At 50.4% G+C, this 22466-nt stretch overlaps 9 protein-coding genes across 9 annotated transcripts; 5 read left to right on the forward strand and 4 right to left on the reverse strand.

Annotated features, from left to right (window-relative positions):
• Positions 1-936: 936 nt before the first annotated feature.
• Positions 937-2289, reverse strand: M436DRAFT_64466 (uncharacterized protein; the record flags this gene model as incomplete). The annotated part of the gene is made up of 1 exon (XM_013571256.1): positions 937-2289. One exon carries the CDS (start codon positions 2287-2289, stop codon positions 937-939), a length of 1353 nt encoding a protein of 450 aa, XP_013426710.1.
• A 288-nt stretch (positions 2290-2577) lies between these two features.
• Positions 2578-4913, reverse strand: M436DRAFT_47944 (P-loop containing nucleoside triphosphate hydrolase protein; the record flags this gene model as incomplete). The annotated part of the gene is made up of 2 exons (XM_013571050.1): positions 2578-4561; positions 4615-4913. 2 exons carry the CDS (start codon positions 4911-4913, stop codon positions 2578-2580), a joined length of 2283 nt encoding a protein of 760 aa, XP_013426504.1.
• A 624-nt stretch (positions 4914-5537) lies between these two features.
• M436DRAFT_15631 (heterokaryon incompatibility Het-C) lies at positions 5538-7494 on the forward strand (the record flags this gene model as incomplete). Its single annotated transcript, XM_013571029.1, has 4 exons — positions 5538-5705; positions 5764-5943; positions 5997-6282; positions 6401-7494. Coding segments are annotated over 4 exons (1728 nt in total), but the record flags the coding sequence as incomplete, so codon positions are not given.
• A 1133-nt stretch (positions 7495-8627) lies between these two features.
• On the forward strand, positions 8628-10338 carry M436DRAFT_48686 (FAD/NAD(P)-binding domain-containing protein; the record flags this gene model as incomplete). The annotated part of the gene is made up of 4 exons (XM_013571172.1): positions 8628-8745; positions 8870-9005; positions 9069-9336; positions 9379-10338. 4 exons carry the CDS (start codon positions 8628-8630, stop codon positions 10336-10338), a joined length of 1482 nt encoding a protein of 493 aa, XP_013426626.1.
• Positions 10339-10529: 191 nt separating this feature from the next.
• On the forward strand, positions 10530-11024 carry M436DRAFT_73430 (uncharacterized protein; the record flags this gene model as incomplete). Its single annotated transcript, XM_013571365.1, has 1 exon — positions 10530-11024. The coding sequence occupies one exon, from the start codon at positions 10530-10532 to the stop codon at positions 11022-11024; it is 495 nt and encodes a 164-aa protein (XP_013426819.1).
• Positions 11025-13035: 2011 nt separating this feature from the next.
• Positions 13036-14394, reverse strand: M436DRAFT_8746 (uncharacterized protein; the record flags this gene model as incomplete). Its single annotated transcript, XM_013571018.1, has 1 exon — positions 13036-14394. A coding segment is annotated over one exon (1359 nt), but the record flags the coding sequence as incomplete, so codon positions are not given.
• A 716-nt stretch (positions 14395-15110) lies between these two features.
• On the forward strand, positions 15111-17351 carry M436DRAFT_48460 (uncharacterized protein; the record flags this gene model as incomplete). Its single annotated transcript, XM_013571134.1, has 3 exons — positions 15111-16583; positions 16725-16972; positions 17027-17351. The coding sequence occupies 3 exons, from the start codon at positions 15111-15113 to the stop codon at positions 17349-17351; spliced, it is 2046 nt and encodes a 681-aa protein (XP_013426588.1).
• Positions 17352-17603: 252 nt separating this feature from the next.
• On the forward strand, positions 17604-19364 carry M436DRAFT_48184 (uncharacterized protein; the record flags this gene model as incomplete). Its single annotated transcript, XM_013571092.1, has 1 exon — positions 17604-19364. The coding sequence occupies one exon, from the start codon at positions 17604-17606 to the stop codon at positions 19362-19364; it is 1761 nt and encodes a 586-aa protein (XP_013426546.1).
• Positions 19365-20356: 992 nt separating this feature from the next.
• M436DRAFT_48855 (hexose carrier protein) lies at positions 20357-22336 on the reverse strand (the record flags this gene model as incomplete). The annotated part of the gene is made up of 8 exons (XM_013571201.1): positions 20357-20537; positions 20595-20674; positions 20730-20981; positions 21040-21239; positions 21291-21664; positions 21714-21828; positions 21880-22060; positions 22124-22336. 8 exons carry the CDS (start codon positions 22334-22336, stop codon positions 20357-20359), a joined length of 1596 nt encoding a protein of 531 aa, XP_013426655.1.
• Positions 22337-22466: the final 130 nt, after the last annotated feature.

Consider the following 22466-nt stretch of genomic DNA (forward strand, 5'->3'; position numbering starts at 1 on the left):
GAAGAAAGAAGGTCGAAAGACCTGTAGTTTGTCCTCCATATGTGTTGAAAGCGTGTTGTGTCGAAAGCAGCCTCAAGCATATCCGCATCCGGATGTGTATGTGTTGAACATATACACAAAGAAGCCATAGTACGTGAATGCGTTACAACATACCCAACGTGTACATTCTCGTAGAGCAGATCTCTTGCCGCAACACGAGGGCCAACTCAACTTGGTTCCATCATGTCGCCGCTAGTTCGTTATGTACTACACAAGCCGTACTATCTGAGTTTCCGCAGATGCTCCTGGGCGTATGAGCTGCTAAGGGACGTCATCCGGACGGGGATGCGCTCTGTAGAGTCGAGGAATGTAGACCGTCACAAAGGATTGTTCTGAGGCTGAAAGCGGGATCTTTAGAGCCGCACTCGCCGTCATCCAGACCGACTTTCATATTCATGGTGGCAAGATCTGAATGCCATTGAAGCCTTCTTGAAGCAGAGTGTGAAGACAATGAATGCATAGACAAGAAGAGGTTGGTTTCTCATCCGATCGTCATCACGAGACGCGAAGCAAGCGCGGCCGATCATTCTTGCTGTGACTCCAGACGCAGATCGTGATCACAATTACGCGATCTCTCAAGCCATCACCAGGGTGTTACAATTTACAAGCACATAAATGCATCCCGAGACTCGAAAAGTATCTCACAGGTCCTGCAACCTTTGTAAGACGGTTCTGGAAGCTTTGAGCATGGTTAAGTGGTATCAAAGTACGGCGCACAGCTGTGGTTTTGTCTCTGATAGGCCTTCTGACTGTCTCGTGAGATTGACTTGTTGTAGAATCAAGCTTCGCGCTCCTATACACTGGGACAAATGCTGCAATCGTGCCTCATTGTGTATTTTCAAGAGCGAACGTTGAAGCATGACATTCATAGTGATGTTTTAGCTGTAATGACTAAGTTCAAGCTCGACCCTGTATCTGAGCACACCTCTCTCTGACACTCTGCTCCCACGATCTATAAGCTTTCCTTCTCTCTCCACTCAACCAATCCACAGAATCTTGAAACATAGTCCCTAAGCCTGATCTCAGTCCAGCACCAGGTCTATCGTTGTCTTCTTCCTCAGCTTCTGCGTCCACATCCTCCATGACTATATCCATTTCCGCGTCTTTGGCTACTGGTCTCGGAGCATGTTTTTCCTTTCTGTGTAGAGGCGTTTTGGCAGGGGGTTTGTTCTTCTTTGGTGTTTGTGCTTGAGGGATGGATGTGATGGTAGAGGCCTTGACGGTAGTGAACCATGGGAGCTCAAGCCAGCCTTCTGCTTTGCTGGCGTGTAGGAAGGTATCGACGTCTATTGGTAAGGGTCCGTTGGGTTCAAGTGCGGTGATGGTGGAGGAGCGAGCGGTTGCATAGGTTGTGCCGTCTATAACAGTGTTGCGGAGCGTAAAGGTGGTAACTAGAGAGACGGCTGCAATGAGTGCTGGAAGAGATGTTGGTGTTATTGAGGAGGGGTCTTCGATTGCCGCGACGTCAATTGTGTCTGTCAGTGGTTGTTTTCGCTTTTTGGCAGAAGACCGAGGGGTTGATTTGGGAGGCTCTGACTTTGTGTCGTTCCAGCCTCGTAGGTGCAGAATAGCAGAGAGAGCTGCGCAGACGTGTGGTGTGGCTTGTGGTACGTCGAGAGCATCGCAGACTGCTTCAGCCATTGGTCGTACTTGGTCGGGCAGGCTATCATCCTTCTCTTCTTGTTGTGCTGCCTCCTTCTGTCTCTCTTCTTCCGAGTCCTGTACTGTGGCCTCGTCTTTTGCTTCTGGAGCCTTGAACGCCGATCTCGTCCTCCTGCCAGATGTCGTAACACTTCCCACACTCTTCGCAACGGACGCTGGCGTCTTCGAAGGCGTGGCACCAGCACTTTTGACAGTCTTCGCAGGGGTCTTGGACGGCGTATCCGCCGCACTTCTCCGACCTCTTCCACTTCCAGGTGTACCCACGGTCTCTACATCTTTCAGCCTGTTCGTTCTCGGTGTCGCAGGCTCCTTCAATGATGTGTCCAGATACCCATATAGCTTCTTGTAGATTCTCGGTGCGACGGGTGGCCTGGCAACGACCTTGTCGATGTCTAAGCGAGGTTTCAAACGCTCGACTGCGATGTGTGCGCAAGCATATGTTCTTCCGATCTCCTCTTCGGGCTTGAGTGAGGAGGCTTTGTTTCGTGATTGAGCCAGGAGAGAGGTTGAGAGGTCGATGAGCTCTTGTGGGAGGGAATTGAGGGTCGGCACGAGTGTAATGAGCGCCTGCTCTATCGGTGTCGGCATTGTAGTTGTCTTGTAACAGGGCGGGAATGTTGATACGAATAAAGTCTACACAACAATTGGAGCTGCCGATTGAGGAAGACGCGAAGCATTGGCCGAGGCACAACACGCGCACGTGCTTTCGTGGACTCATTATCCTTGCACATCCGGACATATCTAGCATTTCACCAAGAACAGAGGAATGTAGATCAGAGTGTTGCTTCGTCTGTCAAAGCAATCAGACAGTATTGATCATGAATTGAAGCCTCCAACTTTCCAGAATAATCTATACACTAAAACGCATCCACACTTTTAGCGCTTGCCCGCAGCGAGCATCTCCTTTCTTCTCATCTTGTCCGCCGTTCTTTGCAGTGATGTTCTCATGTCTCCCTTCTTGAAGTCCTCAATGTTGTAATACTTGGGTGCAATGTCCAACAACCATTCAGGACGCACCGATGTCACTGTACGGATGTAGTTCTTTGTTGTAAGAACAAACTCATTGTACAGCACCCACTCGCTGTCAGTGCCCAACACCGTCGAAGGGTGCAACAAGACAGTCTGCTCGTCCTTGACGGTAATGTACTGCTTCTTGCCAGAGTCCTGCTTGGCACATTGCATGAAGTAACCACAGACCAGAGCCTTGCGGATGTTCTCGTAGTACTTCTTGTCCTCGAAAGGTGTTGACATGAGCTCAATCTCGTTGCGCTCCATGATTCTCTTGAGTTGCATGCGAACGTTGTCGGCCTGTTGCAAGGCACGGTATGACAAGAAGTGATCGTGACACCACTGCTTGGGGTTCTCTTGTGCTGCTGGTGACTTGAAGGCGTGGTAGACGTTGAGTATGGTAAGGTGGTCGCCGTCGGGGTGGGCAAACAAGTCCTTCATCTCATCGGCACGCTTGCGAGCGCTGTTTGGTCGTACGAATACGTTCGGGACCGAGAGAAGTGCTGTGAGGGAGAGAATCTCGTTGGAGCAGTAGAACTCTGGGGAAGAGATGAGCATGACGGCGAGAGCAGGATCCAGAGGGAACTCTGAAGCCATGCGACCAAGCTCGGTCAGCTCACCCTCGTCGTCCAGACAAGCCAGGTAGTTTAGCTCTTCCAGAGCACGCATGAGTGTCTCGGGTGCGGGAGGATCCATAAGATCGAAGTGTACCAAATCGTCGACTCCAAGCTTCTTCAATTCCAGAACTGTCGATGACAGGTTTGAACGCAGGACTTCGGGGTATGATTGATCAATGAGCTCCTTCTTGAATGCGGCCTCGGTGTACAAACGGAAAGCCTTTCCAGGCTTGGTACGTCCAGCACGACCAGCACGCTGTTGGGCTGAAGCCTTGGAGATGGGCGAGACGAGCAGGGACTCGACTCTGATTCTGGGGTTGTAGACCTTCTGCTTACTGAATCCGGGATCAATAACGTAGACAATACCGTCGATGGTAAGCGAAGTTTCGGCAATGTTGGTGGAGATGATGATCTTGCGACCAGGACGACCTCCAGCGCGGAAAGGTCCAGGTGCAGGGTCGAAGATGCGCTGTTGTTGAGCAGGAGGCAGAGAACCGTAAAGAGGGTAGACCTTCAGTGGGCCAGCGTCTGCTTCTCTGATCATCTCATCTGACTCGAGACTGATCTTTCTGCATGCGTCTTCAATCTCTTCCTCACCAGTCAAGAAGAGCAGGATATCGCCCTCTGGCTCGGTAGCGTGGATCTGGAGAACGGTGCGGATGGCGGCCTCGACGTAATCTCTCTCGGGTTCGGCGGTGTAGAAAATCTCGACGGGGTGGGTACGACCTGGGACGGCCAGAAGAGGGGCATCGTTGAAGTATTTTTGGAACTTCTCGGCATCGAGAGTGGCGGACATGATGATGATCTTCAAGTCGGGTCTGCGCTGGGCGACCTCTTTGAGAAGGCCCATCAGGATATCGGTAGCTAGAGTACGCTCATGAGCCTCATCGAGGATGATGGTGCTGTAGCGGCTGAGGTTGTGGTCGTTCATGGCTTCACGCAAAAGCATACCGTCGGTCATGTACTTGAGGATGGTGTTTTGCGAAGTCATGTCCTCGAAACGAATGCTGTAACCGACTTCCTGACCAAGTGTAACGTCCATCTCTTGAGCGACACGCTGGGCGACCGACATGGCAGCCACACGACGAGGCTGCGTACATGCGACCATCTTACCCTGCTGGTGCGGGAGATCGTCGTAGAGAACGAATTGTGGGATCTGTGTTGTCTTTCCTGAACCAGTCTCGCCGACGAAGACGAGAATCTGTGTTTGTTGAAACATTTGGAGGAACTCATTTCTATGCACGTAGTCAGCACAAAAGCACTTGTGGTGATAGTGAGAGCGACACACCTCTGGGCGTGGACGGGCAAGTTTCTGCGAGTCTTCAGGATACCAAAGTAGCGCTCTGAGAGGTTGTTGCCGTTGAAAGGGTTGGAGGGACCATCCTCGGCCTTTGCTGCTTGCTCGGCTGTGGTGGTGTGGCGCTTGAAGTGGGTGAGGCCATCTTTGGCGTTTCCGTTGGATCTGCCGTTCGAGTAGCCGTTGTCGTCTCCGTTGTTCATGTGTGCCAGGTAAGGGTTGGAGGCGGGATCGGATTCCATCTTTTGACGCTTTGCGCGCGACTCGTCGCCAGATCTTCTGTCGGACATTTTGACACTTGGCGAGATGGCGGCGTGTATAATAGAGCTCGTGTTGAATAGCCGCTGGGAAGACTCGACAACTGGCCAGACAATGAGCGCGACAAGAGCGATAAAATGGTTGTCGTCGAAAAGTCCAGAAGAGGCGCTGGAATTGCTTCGGAGAGTCGCCGCTTTGAGCCAAAAAAGAAGTCCCTGCAACTTCATCATCGTTTCGCTCTTGGCACGTCCGTCCTCCGCTCTGTTCTCCGCTCTGTTCTGCTGCACCTGAGGGGCAGTCAGGTTCTTCCGCTCCCTCTAGATGTATATTTTTCGAATGGCCCTAGTATCCAGGCAACTACCCGTTTCTTGGAAGGCGACGAGACATCGAACCTTTGTTCCTCCACCTGCGTGTCTGTCTGCTGCGGTCCTATCGAATTAGAAACAAGTTCTCGTGGCGCATTACTCACAATCGTTCCCAACACGAAACGCACAGCCACCTGCGCCCCTCCATCCTTCGTAACTCAGCCCCATATAATTGCATCGTCGTCATCCTAGTTTGATCTTCTATACATCAGCATTCAATTCAGAGCCTTTTCTGTTCTTCCTCCCATCCGGAGCAACATGGCGCACACGAAGCTGCTACTGTTCCTCTGCTTACTAGCAGTCTTGCTCTTTGCAACTCCCACTCATGCCTTCGGCGCAGGAAACATTGCTTCCATCTCAAAGATTGAAGGCAAGAACTGGCGCCATGGTGACATTGAAGATATGCTCAAGACAGTCGACTGTCTGAAGAAACACAAGTGGACTTCGATGATGATCAAGGTAGGTTTTGTTACTGTAGTCCCAGCACTGTCCACGTACTGACGATCATAACCTGCAGCGCGTCTACTTTGGTAATTGGCTCCGTGACTACAGTCAGGCTGTAGACGTCGGCACTCTAAAGGGTGTTCCTGCCAGCACGATTCGTATTCTTGTCTGGGTCCTCGCCTTTATGAGCTTCGGTTATGCCACGGGCGAATTCGAGGTCACTGAAGAACGTCTTGGTGTTTACCGGCCAGAGGTAAAATGAAGCTATGCTGATCCACCACAAAACTCTGCTAACTCTACTCTCAGGAGCATATAGACAACCCCAAGGATTATGCCGACAACATTGATGCAAGACAGTACGATCAACGTCTGCGTGGACCAGTTTCACGCGAGGAGCTTGCAATTGATCCTGATACTGGTATGAAGAACTACATCGCCAACGAGCGTGGTGATTGGGCCACTTCCTCGGGCTATGTCAGATACAGCTTCAAGAGAGCCATTCACTATGGCCGTATGTATACTCACGGCAGCAACAAAGGTGATGAAAAGGATCTGTGTGAGGCTCTTCGTTGTCTGGGTCAAGCTTTGCACTGTAAGTAAGGCGAGTGTATCGATAGTACAGTCAAGAGCCATCAGATGGCCTTTCGGTTGTCGTCTGCACCTTTCTCACATTTACATGAGAAACATGCTGATCTTGCCCTTGCTTTTAGGTATGGAGGACTTTGGTGCACATACAAACTACACAGAGCTGGCTCTTCGCGAGCTTGGACACCACAACGTCTTTCCTCATGTAGGCGCCAACACCGAGATCAACCTTCGAGGAAAGAGAGTCTTCCCTCTGGTCACTGGAACTTTCGGTGGTGTTGACTTTATGCACTCCGTCCTTGGTGAGGCCACCGACCATGTCACCCAAAGCGAGGTTGATGAGATGCAGAGTGCCCTGAATAATGCTTCTGCTGAAGGGAAGCGGTCCGGATCAGGTCCCTCAGGCGAGGTCTCCGGTCTGGTCAGTCTGCTGTCAAAGGTTCCTGGTACAAGCTCTCTATGCCAAGAGGCTGTCCGTCTGCAATCCGAGTCTGATCAGTACGCGGCTCAGAATGCTGGTGCGGGTGCTCGTGGCTTTGACGATGGTGGCTACAGTCAGGATCGTGCCTGGAACCCAGTTGCTTCTGCCAACAACACTGCGGATCCTCAAGCTATCGTCGCCAAAATCTACCCCATCTTGGTCTTCCGCGATAACGTGGTTCGTTCCATCAGCAACATCGTCTCCAAGATTCCTGGTCTGGAGAGTCTGATTGAGAAAATCACCGAAAAGGTCACACTGACAGTCATGGGTCTGCTTGCTCCTTACATCACCCCCTTGATTGCTGCCGCTTCTAGCAGTCTTAAGCAGGGCAGCTCCAGTGTCGTCGACGCCAGTGGCAAGCATCAGTACGAAGTCTGGACCGACCCCTTCAGCACTGACCCTACCCACTCTCTGCTATCCAAGGACCATTTCAGCAACATCTTGAACGAACCCGCTGGTAAGGTTGCCGCTTGTATCTTGCAGTATGTTGCCCCTCGTGTCATATACGCTTTCGACCATCCAGATGTGCCGGAAGATGAGGTTCTCAACGACGTTCTTCGCGCCTTCCACCACCCTGCAATCCGCGACCCTCACTGCGAGATACAAAAGAGCATGTTTGCAGTTGTCGAGGACTGGGCTCGTTCGCGTCATGATCTTGACAGAGTTCTCAGCTCCGAGAGCGTCAAGGCCGGACACAATCACACAGGTGGCGCAAACCCTCACCTTCACTCACACGGCGGTCCTGGAGACATGCAGAACGTCTTTGGCATGGGCCAGCCTCAACGTGGTATGAACGCATCTGGTGCAGCTGAACAGCATGGTTACGGCCAACCTGCTCCAGTCACACCTCAAGCCGGCTGGGGAGCTCCGCCACCCGGCGACTACAATCAGCAGTACCAACAGCCTTATCAACCTCCTGCGCCTGCAGATTTCGCCAATAATGACCCATACGCGTATCCCAGCGCTTACCAACAAGGCTACGAGGTTCCATACAATGGTGGAGCGCCTCAGCAGTATGGCGGCCAGTATGATGCTCCCCCTCCTGGCCCTCCGCCACCCGGACAATATGGCGGCTACGACCAGCAACAGCAGCAAGGATACGGCCAAGGTCCTCCTCCAGGATACGGCCAAGGACAGTCATCTGGATATTACCAAGGAGGCGGCTATTGAGGCCAATTAGAATGAGGGCAAGGCGTTGAGGATCGAAAGAACAACATCGACGTCGTGTTAGGTTTAGGTAATCAACATATTTTTGTTTTCTTCACCGAAGTGTAGCGTGATATACAACAAACGGGATCTCGATTGAATAAGCAGACAGCTACGTTCTTCTTTCGTCGGTGTTGCCCGGGATTTAATCATGCCAGACAGCGTATAAGTACCGGCGCATCGTGCTCATAGCGATTTGAGGCTCGCATGACCAGACTGGGCAGTCGCACGCTAGTACAGCAGAAGATAGGAAGGGTCAAAAGTAATATCGTTGGTTTGCTGACCTAGCATCAAGACACAGGTCGATGGTTACCCATTCTTTACGGAGTATACATATGTTCGAGTACGACACAGTCGCGGATTGCGTGCTCAAATCGCAGCTTGACGTGACGAGTGGGGTCGAGGAACCACGCCCGCCCACCTATTCGTCTATCCGCCTAACATCACTTTTTGACACTATTGCGACATTTAACAACATTCTTGTTGGCTGTGCTGGATCACTATCTCCTGACGGGTTGACAATCTCAATCCCCAATGGGATCCTCCGGGCTGCAGGTGAATTGCTTGCGTGCTACATAGCTCTGATATACTTTCGAGCCCATAAGCATGGCGTGTCTCCTTGCTTTTATTCCAAAGACTAGTTGTTGCTTCATAGACGATAAACCATGGATGTCAAGACTGTTGCTGTGATAGGCGCTGGCGTCAGTGGTGTATCTTCTGCCATCCATCTCAGGAATGCTGGCCTAGAAGTCACAGTCTTCGAGCGTGGAGATGTTGCCGGAGGTGTTTGGTGAGTTTCTTCTTTTGTGTCTTGCAACTCGAGAAGAAGTACTGATTCGCGACAGGGTGTACAACTCTCGTACGGCGGTAGAGCCAGCTTATCCAGCAACCTTGCCTTCGACCGGAGACTCACCTGCATTCGACTCGTTGTTGAAGAGGACCGATCGACATGCTCGGCGTGATAGTCCCGTGGATCAAGAGTTGCGAGAGTCGAAGACCGATCTTGACGGAGATGATCTCACGATTCTGCATGCACCACCAGGGTAAGCTCATCATGCCATCTCTTTGCTTTTTGTCTGGCTATGGCTGACTGGATATATATCCAGTCCATGTTACCAAGGCCTCCATAACAACGTATCGACTCCGGAGATGAAGCTCCGTACCCATGACTGGAAACCAAATACTCCTGACTTCGTTACTCACGACGTGCTGGCAACGTACATCCAAGATACCGCTGCTGCCAATGACATCTTTCCAAATATATCCTTCCGCACCAGAGTCAACAAAGTTGAAAAGAGAGGTACGAAATGGGAAATCAGTACTTCGAAATTGGTGGAAGAAGCTGGCGAGAAGGCGATCAGGAACACAGCGCAGGTACGTGTTTTTTCGGGAATCAGAGAAGAAAATGCTGATGAGACCAAACAGGAATTCGATGCAGTCGTTGTGGCAAGTGGACATTATCATGCCCCCAACATACCTGATTACCCCGATCTGAAGACTTGGAAAACTGCTTTCCCGACACGAATCATGCATTCGAAACTATACCGCTCGCCTTCACCCTTCGCTGGGAAGAACGTCTTGGTCATTGGAGCTGGTGTGTCGAGCACAGATATCTGCCGCGAGTTGGGCGATGTTGCGAACAAAATCTGGCAGTCGAGTCGAGGCGGCGAGTATGATCTTTTACCATCCATGCTGCCAGAAAATTGCACACGTATCGGCTCTATCGCTGGCTTCTCCTCCCTCGGATCGCCATCAGAGCTTGGACACGACGATACACTACCCGGCAGTGTACTTCTTTCCTCCGGCGAAACAATCAACGACGTCCACCATATCATCCTAGGAACAGGTTACCACATGTCCTATCCTTTCCTCGCCCCTTACCACGCCGACAACTTACTCCCCGAGGCTGCAACACCAACAACTCTCGTCACTACAGGTCAGGTAACTCACAATCTCCACAAAGACATCTTCTACATCCCCGATCCCACACTCGTATTTATAGGCGTACCTTACCACGTCGCCACCTTTTCGCTCTTTGAGTTTCAAGCTATGGCTGTAGCTGCCATATTCAGTGGTTCTGCTACATTACCTGAGGAGAAGCAGAGGAGAGATGAGTACGAGGAGAGGGTCAAGAGGAAGGGGGTAGGTAGGAGATTACATTCACTGAAAGATGATGAAGGTGAGATCGTATATGCGAAAGAGATGATGGAAATCGTGAATCAAAGGAGAAGAGAAGAGGATAAAGTGGAAGGGCACACGAAGGAGTGGTTTGAGGCTTATAAGAGGAGATTGGTGAGGATGAAGGAGAGGAGAGGACCGGCGGCAAAGACAGTCGAGACCGTGGGAGCTGTAGAAGCAGAGAAGGATGAGGTCTAGAAGATATTGATGGTTATAGAAGTCCTTTGGTGTTAGATTTTGGGCAGTGACAGACATATTTGAATATAGATTTAAGGTCCGGCTAGCGTCCGATTTCGCTTACATAAGCAACATCCCTTCTTCCTCGACTGCATACCAACCACGTGAGTCACTTCGATATACTGAATACAACAACATCAAAATCACAAGCAATGGCCAACAACAATCCATGGCTATACGCAGGCCCCTCGTCCTCATACCCAAACATCTCGCGAGCACCAGACAACAAAACACCAATCTGCCCCGACGACCTCTCTGACCCATCATCACTCCCACCCTGCAAAACATTCACAAAACCCATCTCACCAGGAGCTCCACCAACACTCACACCAACCCCGATCGCAGATGCCCCATCATGGTCATTGATGGTTTTCCGCTATAACAACCGCCTCTACGCTATTGACAGCGCTTGCCCCCATCAAGGATACCCAATGACAAATGCAACGTTATCAGATATCGAAGATTTTGGAATTGTGTTGAGTGTGGGGGTTACGTGTCCGAGGCATGGGTGGACGTTTGATTTGCATACTGGGGATGCGAGCGTGAGTAGATATCGATTGGGGCTTTATGAGGTTGAGACGAGGGAGGGAGAGGATGGGGAAGAAGGGGTTTGGGTGAGGAAGAAGGAGAGGAAGAGAATTGGGTGATGGGTATTTGGAAGGGTTTTTTTTTGTGGTGAGATTAGATGGGTGAGGCCTCCGAAGTGAATATGGGTGAAGATTGAGCCGCCGGCGGCGAGATGAAAGCGTGTTGCTTTCATGTCATGATGATGCATTTTTGTGGCGCTATCATATCTATTGAGAGGTGTCTAGCAAGACACTGAGGAGATGACAGCGACCATTCAACACCACATTACCTCGAGCCATATCTGCTTCTGAACTCTGCGGTCGCTCTGGCACTTTGATGTGACTTCCTAGACTAACCACTTTTCTGCTTATCTTCCGCACTCTCTTCTCCTCTGGAGGCGGACTCTGACTTGGCGCGTAAAGATGACGGGGGGATCTCAGTGCAAAAGGGAGACGTTTTGGATGTCCTCGACCGAGCTGCAAAATCCACGCGCTCCCAACCGACTGGCAACACCTTTGCGACTCCTGGAGAACAGTAGCACGGGTGGCATTTGTATAGGCTTGGATCTGAGATTTGTCGCCCTGAAGTCGAAAAAAGAACACAATTAGTACACTCCTGACGACTTCAAACAGACAAAGTCGGGCAGGCTTTTCGTGACAGACAGGATACCCTGGGTACCTGACCATGATTGATCACTTACACCCTATGAAACTTCGTTAGCACAATTCTCAAATTTCTGGGAGTGAGAGAAAATGCTTACAGAACTTCAGCCCATCGTACTTGGGATATCGACAACCGACACAGTGATGCTTCACTTTGTGCTCGTACAGTATCGGGACATGGGTCTTCCAAACAAGACCCTCGCGAATAGCCGTAGCGTGGCGTGTCACCTGAGTCGACAATGAGTGCTTAATAAACAAGACAAATTCAAGAAGGGTGTTGCTTGATGAATACCCAATTGCGAAAGAGGCGTCGTCTTTTATCTTCTGGGTCGTCGTGATATCTTCGAAAACTGCATTCTCTGTCTCGTTCGTTCTTGTCTTCTACCCAGGCGGGATCTGCGCTGCGCTTGAATTCGCGCCGTTTGTGCTCATAGCTTCTTTTCATTTCTCGGTGTGCTCTGTAATACTCCCCTTAAGTAGTCTCTGCGTTTCTTCCATTTCGCCTCTTGCTCCGCTGTGAGCTGCTCATGATCCTTGTTAGGAGTCTTAAGCGACGATTGACTGCAAAAGAAGTGTCGGACCGAGTGGACCAACACCCCCTGCGAAAGTTGTAGTTCTTGTGCCGGAGACGGTGACAACAGTCGTGTAGTCCATCGAGCGAATGATTGCATGGTCCCGTGCAAATCAGCAGGTGTTGATCGTGGTAGATAATATCAATAGATAGCCGGAACCAGGAAAACGGCGTGAATAGCGCAGGCCACTAATCTGGGATGGTATGAGTATTGATTGCAAGGTTGTAGTAAGAAACAATTGTGCGAACCGATGTTGTTCGCAAGGAACAAAACCCTCGTGGCGCGTCCAGCTTCCGAGCTCTGATGCTGCAGCGTCGACGGCTGTCCCAACGCCAAGCCAATTCGTTCTTATCAAAAGCTCACCACAACCACCCCAAAATCATCTATCTCAGAACCGAATATGGAAGCGTTCTAGATACTCAAGCAGCTTCCAGAGCAGCAAAAACATCGACGCCTAAGAGATTCGAACTCTTGCTCCCGAAGGAAATGCCTTAGCAGGGCATCGCGTTAACCACTCCGCCAAAGCGCCTTGATCCGAATGAGGAATTCGGAGATGTCCCGGGATTGGTTAGATCCCGTTGTCGGATGCGGGGTATCAACGTTATCACCGTATATAATCTTGAGGAGTTCGATGACCACACCTGGCCGACGGACAAGGGCAGTAGCCTAAGTACGCAGGCTTCTCGATCAAAGTGCTCGCAGCAGAGGAAAATCACAGAACATCGCATGTGTCTCTTTGTGTTTTCAAAAAGGCAACAACATGAGGAAAGGACTCTTGGGTTCAGCGGCAGTGCCGAAATGTCGCAGTCCTGTCAAGAGGCTCAGTTATTCTTTATCATGCCTTATTGCAGTGCAGCAAAGCCACCTCTACCCCTTCCATCTCTGATCCTGACAAGACAGTACCACATACAACTAAGGGTACAAAGACCAGCTCCAACCCAGCTGTGCGCAGGCATCTTAAACTTACTCAAAACCACGATCTGGAAGACACTCCTGGGAAGCGAAACGAAGTTCGCTGATAGGGGAGAAGTCGCTTTCACCAGCAGTAAGAACGAACAGAAAATGCCAAAGCCGCCAAGCGATGCACAAGACATGAGAAACCAGAACCAGGGTACGTCCAGGAAGTAACAGTTGCGATTGATTTGCTTCAGCTCACCAGAGATGATGACGAACGGAATTAGCATGGCAATCGTAAGTGAAGATGTGTAATGCAAGACTCTCCAATATGCGCGAGTTTCCTCTTTGGTGCCTGTACTAACAGTTGGAGCATGCGAGTCGGTGACGCTCAGTAGATTACCTTGAGGCACCAAATCTGAGACCAGCTGTCGATAACCACGAAGAAGAAGAATGGGATATAGAGCGACAAAGAGCGAACTAGAGACACCAGCAACGACTGACTCCCAAGGATCGCGTTCTCCAGATCGAAGGCTGGTCATCAGCAGATTCAAAGTTGCGATCATGGCAGCTGACATGGTCTGAATCGAGTGCTGTTGGCGAAGCAAGAGGGCAGTGAAGATCAGAGTGAAGGGAACTACGGCAATCCTGGAGATCATGTACATGGGCATGACAGCATAGGCAAAGGAGATGTTGGACAGAACGGTCTTGCCGAGAAAGATAACAGCAATGGGAAAGACGTGCTTGACCGTGCTGCGCTGATATTCGAACAGACCGCCTCCAGCGATGCCTCCAGAGCTGTGCAGGAACCAGTGCGAGATGTTTGTGAAGATAGACTTCGTCTTCAAGCCTCCAGTATATCTCGTAGGTCTGTTGCCCTTGTTGTACGCCTGCGACGGAGCGACAATTGCACCGAGTCCGATGCTTCTCAAGGGGCCGGCAAGACCCCTGGTCAGAGCAGCAAAGCCCAGCAAGAAGACATGAGTGATGCAGAGTTGCAACAGTGTCAGAGTAAGCGGGTATGGGAACTTGTATGTGCCGGTCCAGAGTATAAATCTGTTCATGAGCAAGGTGCCAAACTGACAACCTCCAACCCAGAAGACCAAGAGGGCGATGTAGACACGCCAGCCCACAGCAGTGCCGAACAAAAATTGGCCAATTCCACCTTTTTGAAGGATGCGCCGTGCACTAGCACGTTCGCCAGCGTTGTTGTCCTTTGTGACCAGCCTTGTGGTTTGGGAGATGTTCCGCAGCTCATATTCCTTGTCGTCTTCGGATTGCGCGGCACTCTTGGGTCTTGCGAACGGTGAGGGGGACCGCGATACGTTGTTGGAAGGGTTTATAGTGCTTGCTAGCAGGTCTGGGTCGTTTTTTTTCGTGTCCATGAGTGATGCTGCAGGTGCTTCGTTTGTGACAGGTGGAGGCTCTGGAGTGTGTCGCTGGGCTTCGGTGTCAGAGTCGTCTAACGATAGACTTCTTTGACGCGCCGCATTGGTCAAGCTATTGGAAGAACCTAGGAAGGAAGATGGTGGTTTGAAGAAGCCATTAGATGCAAAAGGGTTCGGGCGATTCATGGCAAGATGCGGCTGCCTCGAACCTTGAGGCTATAATGTTACTGCTTTTGTTTGGCCGGGTAGAGGCTGACGACGCGCTTTGCGTTGAATACGACAATTCGCCGAGACACGAGACGACTTGGATGGAACACACGAATGGTGAATCTATCCAGTCACTGCTAGGAGAGAAGAGCTTCTCCCTGGCGGCCTCGTATGGCTTCGAAAACATCACATGCAATTTCATTTCACAAATCAACTGGAAAGCTCCCGTCCCTCCATGCCTCGACTCACCTCCGCCCTTTGTCCGTGATGCTCAGGGTCCACGAGCTTGCCCAATCCGGAAGGCCTTAACCCCGTGTGCCCCGTCACTCCTTCCTGCTTGACACTTCAAACTATGTATCCACACCAATGATCCGACTCATTCTCATATTCCGCTTTCTTATCGTTGCGTAATTCGTCTTGTACTTGTCTTTGCGTCGGGAATCATGGCGGATCTATTGGCAAACTTCACCTCCGTCTTCCAAGCTTCCAATACCAACAATCGCGTCGCGAAACGCAACCGCCGTCCACTTTCCTGTTCGATATGTCGAGATCGGAAGTTGAGATGCGATCGGCAACAACCATGCAGTGCTTGTACCAAGAGAGGCGATTCTGTCAAGTGCGAGTATAGCTCTGTCGTTCCTCAGAAAACACCAAAGCCTCGCACCACCCACGATGCTGCTGCTAGTCGCTTGCAGAAACTGGAAGACATGGTCAATGGTCTGATGCAATCCGCTCCAGTGAACACTTTCGTTGTCACCCCTCCGGATTCCTCCACGTCTCCGCAGAACGACAATCCGGCATACTCTGACGTGTCTGCTGGAGGCCATCTGAGCCAACAAGGATCTAAAGTCAACTATATCGGAGGCACTCATTGGGCATCAATCTTGGAAAGTATCCATGAGATTAGATCCATCATGGACTCGGATTTGAATGATGCCGCATCTGAACCCACACAACCATCACTCAAAGCAGATCCTCTGTTTGGCCAGGAAAAGCTTATAACCATTGATCAAATCCTCGCCACGCTTCCGGAGCGACATGAAGTGGACAGTCTGGTTGCATCTTACTTCAGAGAATCATTCTTGTCTTTGACCTTCATACACAGTGGCAAGTTCAGAAGGGAGTATGAAGCTTTCTGGAGATCTCCAAAAAGCGCAAGCTTCTGCTGGCTGAGCATCCTCTTCTCCATCATGCTCATGGCAGGCAGACTGGCTCTCGCACGGGGCCAAGTTGTATCTTCTGATCCCTGTTCTACGAAACAAGCTGGGGCTTTGAGAATGGCTGCAAAGTGTCTCGTTGCTGGTAATTACCTCGACGGTAGCCCATATTCTGTTGAGGCATTGCTATTCCACTTTCACTGCATCTATGCTCTCCATGCGAACCCCGAGATGCAACCATGGCCTATTCTCACGATGGCAACACGACTTGCACAAAAGATGGGATACCATCGCGATCCGAAACATTTATTCAGTATCTCGCCTTTCGAAAGCGAAATGCGACGTCGAGCGTGGTACTATATCGAGATTTTCGATATGACCATGTCGGCTCACCAGGGGATCCCGGCTATGATCAACGAAGACGAATGCGACTGTCAGCTCCCTATCAATTTGTTAGATGAGGATTTTGATGAAAACACTGCTGTCATGCCGCCCCCTCGATCTGATACGACACATATCCCCATGTTGTTTTTCACCTCTAAAGCGGAAGCCTTGCGCCTTTTACGTCCGGTTGTTCGCCATTCTTTGTCCAATCGAAGATATGATCTGGAAGAGACCAACAGACTTCATGAGAGCCTTGAACGAAGCCGTCAGAGTGTCCCCCCATCCTTACGAATTCGTACCATAAACGAGACTTCTTTTGTTGACCAGGACTATCTGATCATGCAGCGTTTCATGCTCGAGTTACAATACTTGAAGGTACGAAAGGTCCAAAGAGCATGTTTTCATCGAAACGCTGTCTAGGACAGCATCTTGCAGAACTAGTCCTACATGTCTGACAAGAATACGGTGTTGTTATCATTTAAATGATGGATCACGCTAATTTGGTCTTCGTGCTAGGGATTCTGCATCTTACACAGACCTTATCTTGGCTGCAAGAGAGATGACCCTGCCTTCGAAAAGTCTAGAGAGATCTGCGTGAATTCGGCTTTGCGACAGCTCGACCTCCAGACTGATTACTACGAGGCTTTGCAGCCGCAAGGACGTCTATACCAGAGCAGATGGATGTTTACCAATATAACGCTCCACGAACAGTTTGCAGCAGCCATGATTATCTGCTTGGACTTGAACGAGTCAAGATCACAAAGGTATGTGTACTTTGGATGTCTTCTGTCGGATACATCTGGCTAAGTCGTGTATAGCGTCGAGATGAAAGAACGTAAGATCAAAGCTCTGAAGATGGCCCAGCACATCTGGACAAGCAAAAGACCCGTCTACCAAGACGCCGTTCGTGCAAGTCACGTACTTGGAGTCATGATAGCAAAACTGACTGAAGACTCCGTTCCGTCTCACCAGACTGGAATCATGGATCAACATGGAGGTAGTCAACTTTCCTCTGCGACAACAAGCTTCCATTTTTCGCAACAAGATATTGCAGTACAAGGAGACACTACGTACGATATGATGGATATTATGTCTCTAGAGAGCATATTCGAGAATCCTGACACGCTGAATTGGGTGAGTTAATTGTCCAGAATTTTATGTAGTAATACTGACATCCACGGAAAGAACGACATCGACAGCTATTTGATCGATTACAGCGGTGGGCTCAGTCATGCAGGATTCGACAGCGAGAAATAATAACATGATACTCACGTCATATTGTAGCGACATGATTTCCAATTGCGTCATGCCCGCCAAGCAGTTTTTATTGGCGTCCAAGCTCAACTCTACTCACCCACAACATAATCATGGCACAACTCCCCAAATCGACTTGCCATGAGCCAGAGTGAAACTTCCCAAAGGCCGCGAAAACTGCGACGAAACAAACGTGCCTGTGATCAGTGCAGCGCTCGAAGTGTCAAATGTCGGCCTAGCGATGGAGACTCCGCAAAATGCGTCAACTGTATTGATTATGGAGAGACTTGCACATCCCTCCGCCCTATGGCACGTCGAGGACCCAAGCCGAGATCAGCCAGGTCTTTAACAACTCAATCGAGAAGCGACGCAGGAGAGACATCTACCAACTGCCAGTCGATACAGCCCCAGATTTCTCCTTTTGACCAAGAAACCGTGCTTGCCCCTTCGACCTGGAAACCGAAGATCATGCCTGCACAAGCAATTGTGATGGATTTGACTGAAATATATTTCGAGGTCGTGTATCCTGTCTTTCCTTACTTCCATCGAGCGACACTGTTACGAAGAGTGTCCCGTGGAGAGTACGCCACTGACCGGGCGCTGTTTTCGTCTGTTCTGGCGATGTGCGCTTTGTCGTCGGCTCGAGTTCGCGATGGTGCTCTATACACTGGTAAATGGGATGCAAACGCGCTGCAGAGCCCTTCGTCCGAGGAACTTTTTGAAGCTGCCAAAGAGGCCATTCCCCACGATGCCACGTTGTCGCAAAACTTCGATTATGCTCGGGCCTATGCGCTAATGGCTATCTGCTGCATTCAGTATGGCGATACGCCTCGGATGAATTACTATATCGGCCTATATCAAGGTTTCATCTCTGTAGGAGGGCTGCAAGATGAAAGTAACTGGCCTGGCGTGTTGAATCATGTCGATCTTGAGGAGCGAAGAAGACTTTTCTGGTCCATGTACACTCTTGACATCTTCTCCTCGATAATCTTTGGAGGCTTCGCTAGGAGCAGAGAAGCCTGTTTCAACGTCTGCTATCCGAGCGACGATGAAACACAGTCTGGCGACACAAACTCCCGGACGACAGGCGATATGCACGATGGCCCGAGTTGGTTGACAGGATGGAACTTCGTGACGACATTGTATCGTATTCTCGAGCACGCCCAAGATCGTCTTGGTCAACTGCGGAACCCAGTACAGCGCACACCATCCCTTCCGGGCTACATTGAGCCAGGCAGCCCGCGGCAGATATCATGCCTTACCAACATCATGGCACTCTACGAACAACTACCGCCTGTTTTCAAGACAACACAACCGTTGACGGGCAGACTGGACAAAGATCTTTTCGGATTTCAAGCTGCCAACATTGCTGCCTCGCTGCAGTTGGTCAGAATGGTGTTGTTCACTACGGAGAACTCCACCGTGGATCAGAAGTGTCAGATTGCCAGCGAGGTCATCAACGGATTTGCCAGTGTTCCCGTCGCCTATCTTCGCGCCATCAGCTCTCCGCTGCTTCATCATCTTGCAGGTATTGGGAGCATCATGGGCTCGGTATTTGAGAATGGCCTTACCGAGACTTCATACCGGCGGGTGCGTTCAGTCCTACTAGACCTGGCAAATCTACTGGCAAATCTCGAGGTGGATCTGTTTTGTCGGCAAGGAACAAGTGATAAACTCAGAGCTCAGGTCTCAAGAATCGACGAGTTTATGAAGATACAACGGTCGGTGGATGCGAGCGGGCCTGTCGTGGGATTAACGCCCTGGGTGCATCAACAGAGCCACGCGTTGGCATCTCCCGGCTTGCATGCACACCATCAGTTAGACCTTCCTCAAGATTCGCCACAGATACACTTCCCACCCGAGCTCTTCACGGACTGGGAATATGCGTTCGACTTCAACTGAAAGATGAGCTGGCGTGGGTAGATCCGAGTCAGGTCAAAACGATGCTCGCGCTCGCAACCGGTCGCTTCAGTTGATCAAAGAATTATCCATCTCCCGCTCATATAAGCATGGTTTACATTCCTCAGCTCGCGCATGTTTGAAAGATGTCGATGAGTATTTGGCTCCGATCGAGGATATAGCAGTCACGATCCAGACGCCTTCTCATCCTTTTCCTTCTAATGTCGTGCGAACTGTAGAGATAAACGGTACAAAAGATTTGCGACACGCCATGACCCTGGTTCGAGCATTCTACCACATTCAAGAACTGCGAAAGATCATCTCTGTGATCATCAAAACATGTATGAGTGTTGCATCAAAATACTGTATCTACTCGTCAAACTCCTACAGCTAGTGCCAATCACTGCTGCGCCATTCCGCTCTCTAGGGCCGATGAAAGTGTTTATGACGAGTGGCCTTCTGAGGTTCCCTCTTTTTCCTACCCTTCTTGACGCAACTACTTTCTCCTTCCTCAATATCTGCCTCTTGGAATTGCTTCTGCGGCAGATCAAGGATATAGATCCTGATTGGCCATGGATGAATTTTCCTCAACGATATCAATCTTGTCCAAAGTGATGGACAGTGAAGTAGCTCTTGAAGGCACTCACTTTGACAGAACACGAAGATTTTGCTCGTGTACCGCTCATTGTCTAGAAGTACCTTGATTTGGCGCCTCGGCGACGCCGTGCCGCACGTGGATATGCATCAATAATATGCGGATCGTACCTCAGGGCTCTCTGATCGTGGCTTCCATTGAGCGTGTATGCTCGCGCCCTTGGAATGAGAAGGAGAGTGTCGGTGTACACTCGACTAAACTCGAGGCAGTCGCATTTTCCGATAATCTTGTCGTGAGAAAACGCAATGCATGCGCTTGATGTTTGGCTACTTGAATTACATGAAAGCTTCTAGGTGGCCTCTAGGCTTTACACCGAGCGCCCTCTCCTGCTGCTTCCTCATCACGCATATGACATCTCTTCATGCGCACAATCGATCTGTTTCTCCTTAGCCAAGTCGATTCCTTCGATACCATGCTTGTGGGTGTTGGCAAACATGTCTTTGTTCTCGGCATATGCCTTTTCCATGTGCCAGTAGAAGGGCGAGGTTGTGAACATGGCTTCGATGGACTCGAGAGAGCGACTATATTCAAGTCAGTGCGGGATCTTCAAAAGTGTTAACACAAGGGAAAAGACAAACCCAGCCGTCTCTGGATATATCAGGAAGACAATCATAACCCAGATGAAGTTCAGTGCGGCAAAGAGGAAGTAAGTGCGGCTCTATGGATGTGTCAGTAGGCGTTTAAGGATGTGAAAAAAGTTGTTCATAGCATACCTCAATGTGTTCGAACAGAATCGGGTTGACAAGAACAGTCCAACCTACACCAATGGCCCAGCCGGTGATACCAAATCCGTTGCCTTGAGCTCTCATTCTGCTTGGGAAGATTTCCGTGGGTATAAGGAAGGCGACAGTGCCCCAAGTGGATGCGTAGACAAGGTTGAAGAGGAAGAGCATGGTTACGGCGGCAGGTGCGATGCTAGCGGCTTTGGAAGGGTCGTGGCGGGAAGCTTCGTAGAGCGAGGCAGCCTATTCAATCCGGGTCAGTAGCGTCCCAGGAGCAGTGAAGGGTGAATGGGGCACCCACGATTAAGTTTACAGCAAACAAACCAGCAGCTCCCCACATCAAACACTTGCGTCTGCCGAATCTGTCGACGATCTGAGCAGAGATGATTGTCCCGATGATTCCGATGGTGTTGAGACCTCCTGCAAGTCCGTTTTGCTTGATTGTCGAATAGCCAGCCTGCTTGAGCAAGACCGGACTGTAGGCAGTCACAGCGGTAATGCCTGTAGAACAAGTTAGATCAGCAACATCCTAGGACGAGAATCAAGTCGTACCAGTCCACGAGGCCATAATCTGCAACCAGATACACAGCCAAGCTCTGCGACCCAGATGAGCGCCCTGACTCTTGTCGAGTCCAAACAGAATTTTGATGAACTCGATCGGAGAAGCAGGCTTGGTGTCCTCGGCCATAGCCATAATTTCGTTGAATTCTTTCTCGACGGCTTCAGGGTTTGTAGATCCACGAACGCGATCGAGAACTTCCCGGGCTTCGTCGTTTCTACCCACCGATGCAAGGTAGCGAGGGGAGTCAGGCAACATCTTGATGCCTGCGAGGAGGAGAAGTGCGGGCACGCATTGGAAAGCGAGGAGGAAGCGCCATCGTAGGGCAGAGTATCCATGGTTGACAAATGAAAGTCCAAAATCAAGCCTGACAAGTATCAGAGAATGTTTGAGCAGTCCCGCGGTCACGGACATACCAGTAGGCTACCGAGATACCAAGGTAATTTGCAATAAAGACATAACCCAGAAAGCCACCGCGGTGTTCAGCGCTTGAGACTTCGGAGACAAGGACGGGAGTGATACCAGTCAGCGCTGTGGACTGTCAAAAAGGAGCCTGGTGATTGGGATAGAATGGGAACTGACCTCCTGTGCCGAGACCTGTCACCACGCGTGCGACCAAAATGAAGTCCGAGCCCTGGGTGGCCGCTTGCAGGGCGCCTCCTACAAGAGCGAAGATAGCACCGTAGAAAAGTCCGTTGATTCTTCCAATGCGATCGGCGGCCCAACCACCAACGAAGCAACCAACAATAGCACCAAGATAATACTTTGAGGAGAAGTCAGCTCCCGGTGCCGATGCCGTGGTATAGACTATGAGTTCTCGACTTACAATGCTGACGATTCCACCCTGCTTGGTGGTATTCGTCACGGTGCCATTGGGAAGACCAATCTTGACCTCAGTGACATAGTTTGGCGATGCATTGACACCACCCATAACACCCTGATCATAACCCTCGAAGAAGATTGAGATCAGAGCGAATGCTTGGATAGCAATGTTAAGTTGGGAAGGCGAAAGCCTCTTCCAAGCAGTTGTAAATCCCATGACAGTAATGACTAGAAAGAAGATTGCCTGGGAGCTGTAGAAACGCAGAGACGAATGGTCGACATAAAAGCAGGTTATGGCTGGTGACTTTATATCTTCATGAAGTCAATGTGGCTGTTGCCCCAGACTG

The sequence above is a fragment of the Aureobasidium namibiae genome (assembly GCF_000721765.1).
Source record: "Aureobasidium namibiae CBS 147.97 unplaced genomic scaffold scaffold_10, whole genome shotgun sequence".
In the NCBI taxonomy this organism is placed as follows: Eukaryota; Fungi; Ascomycota; class Dothideomycetes; order Dothideales; family Saccotheciaceae; genus Aureobasidium; species Aureobasidium namibiae.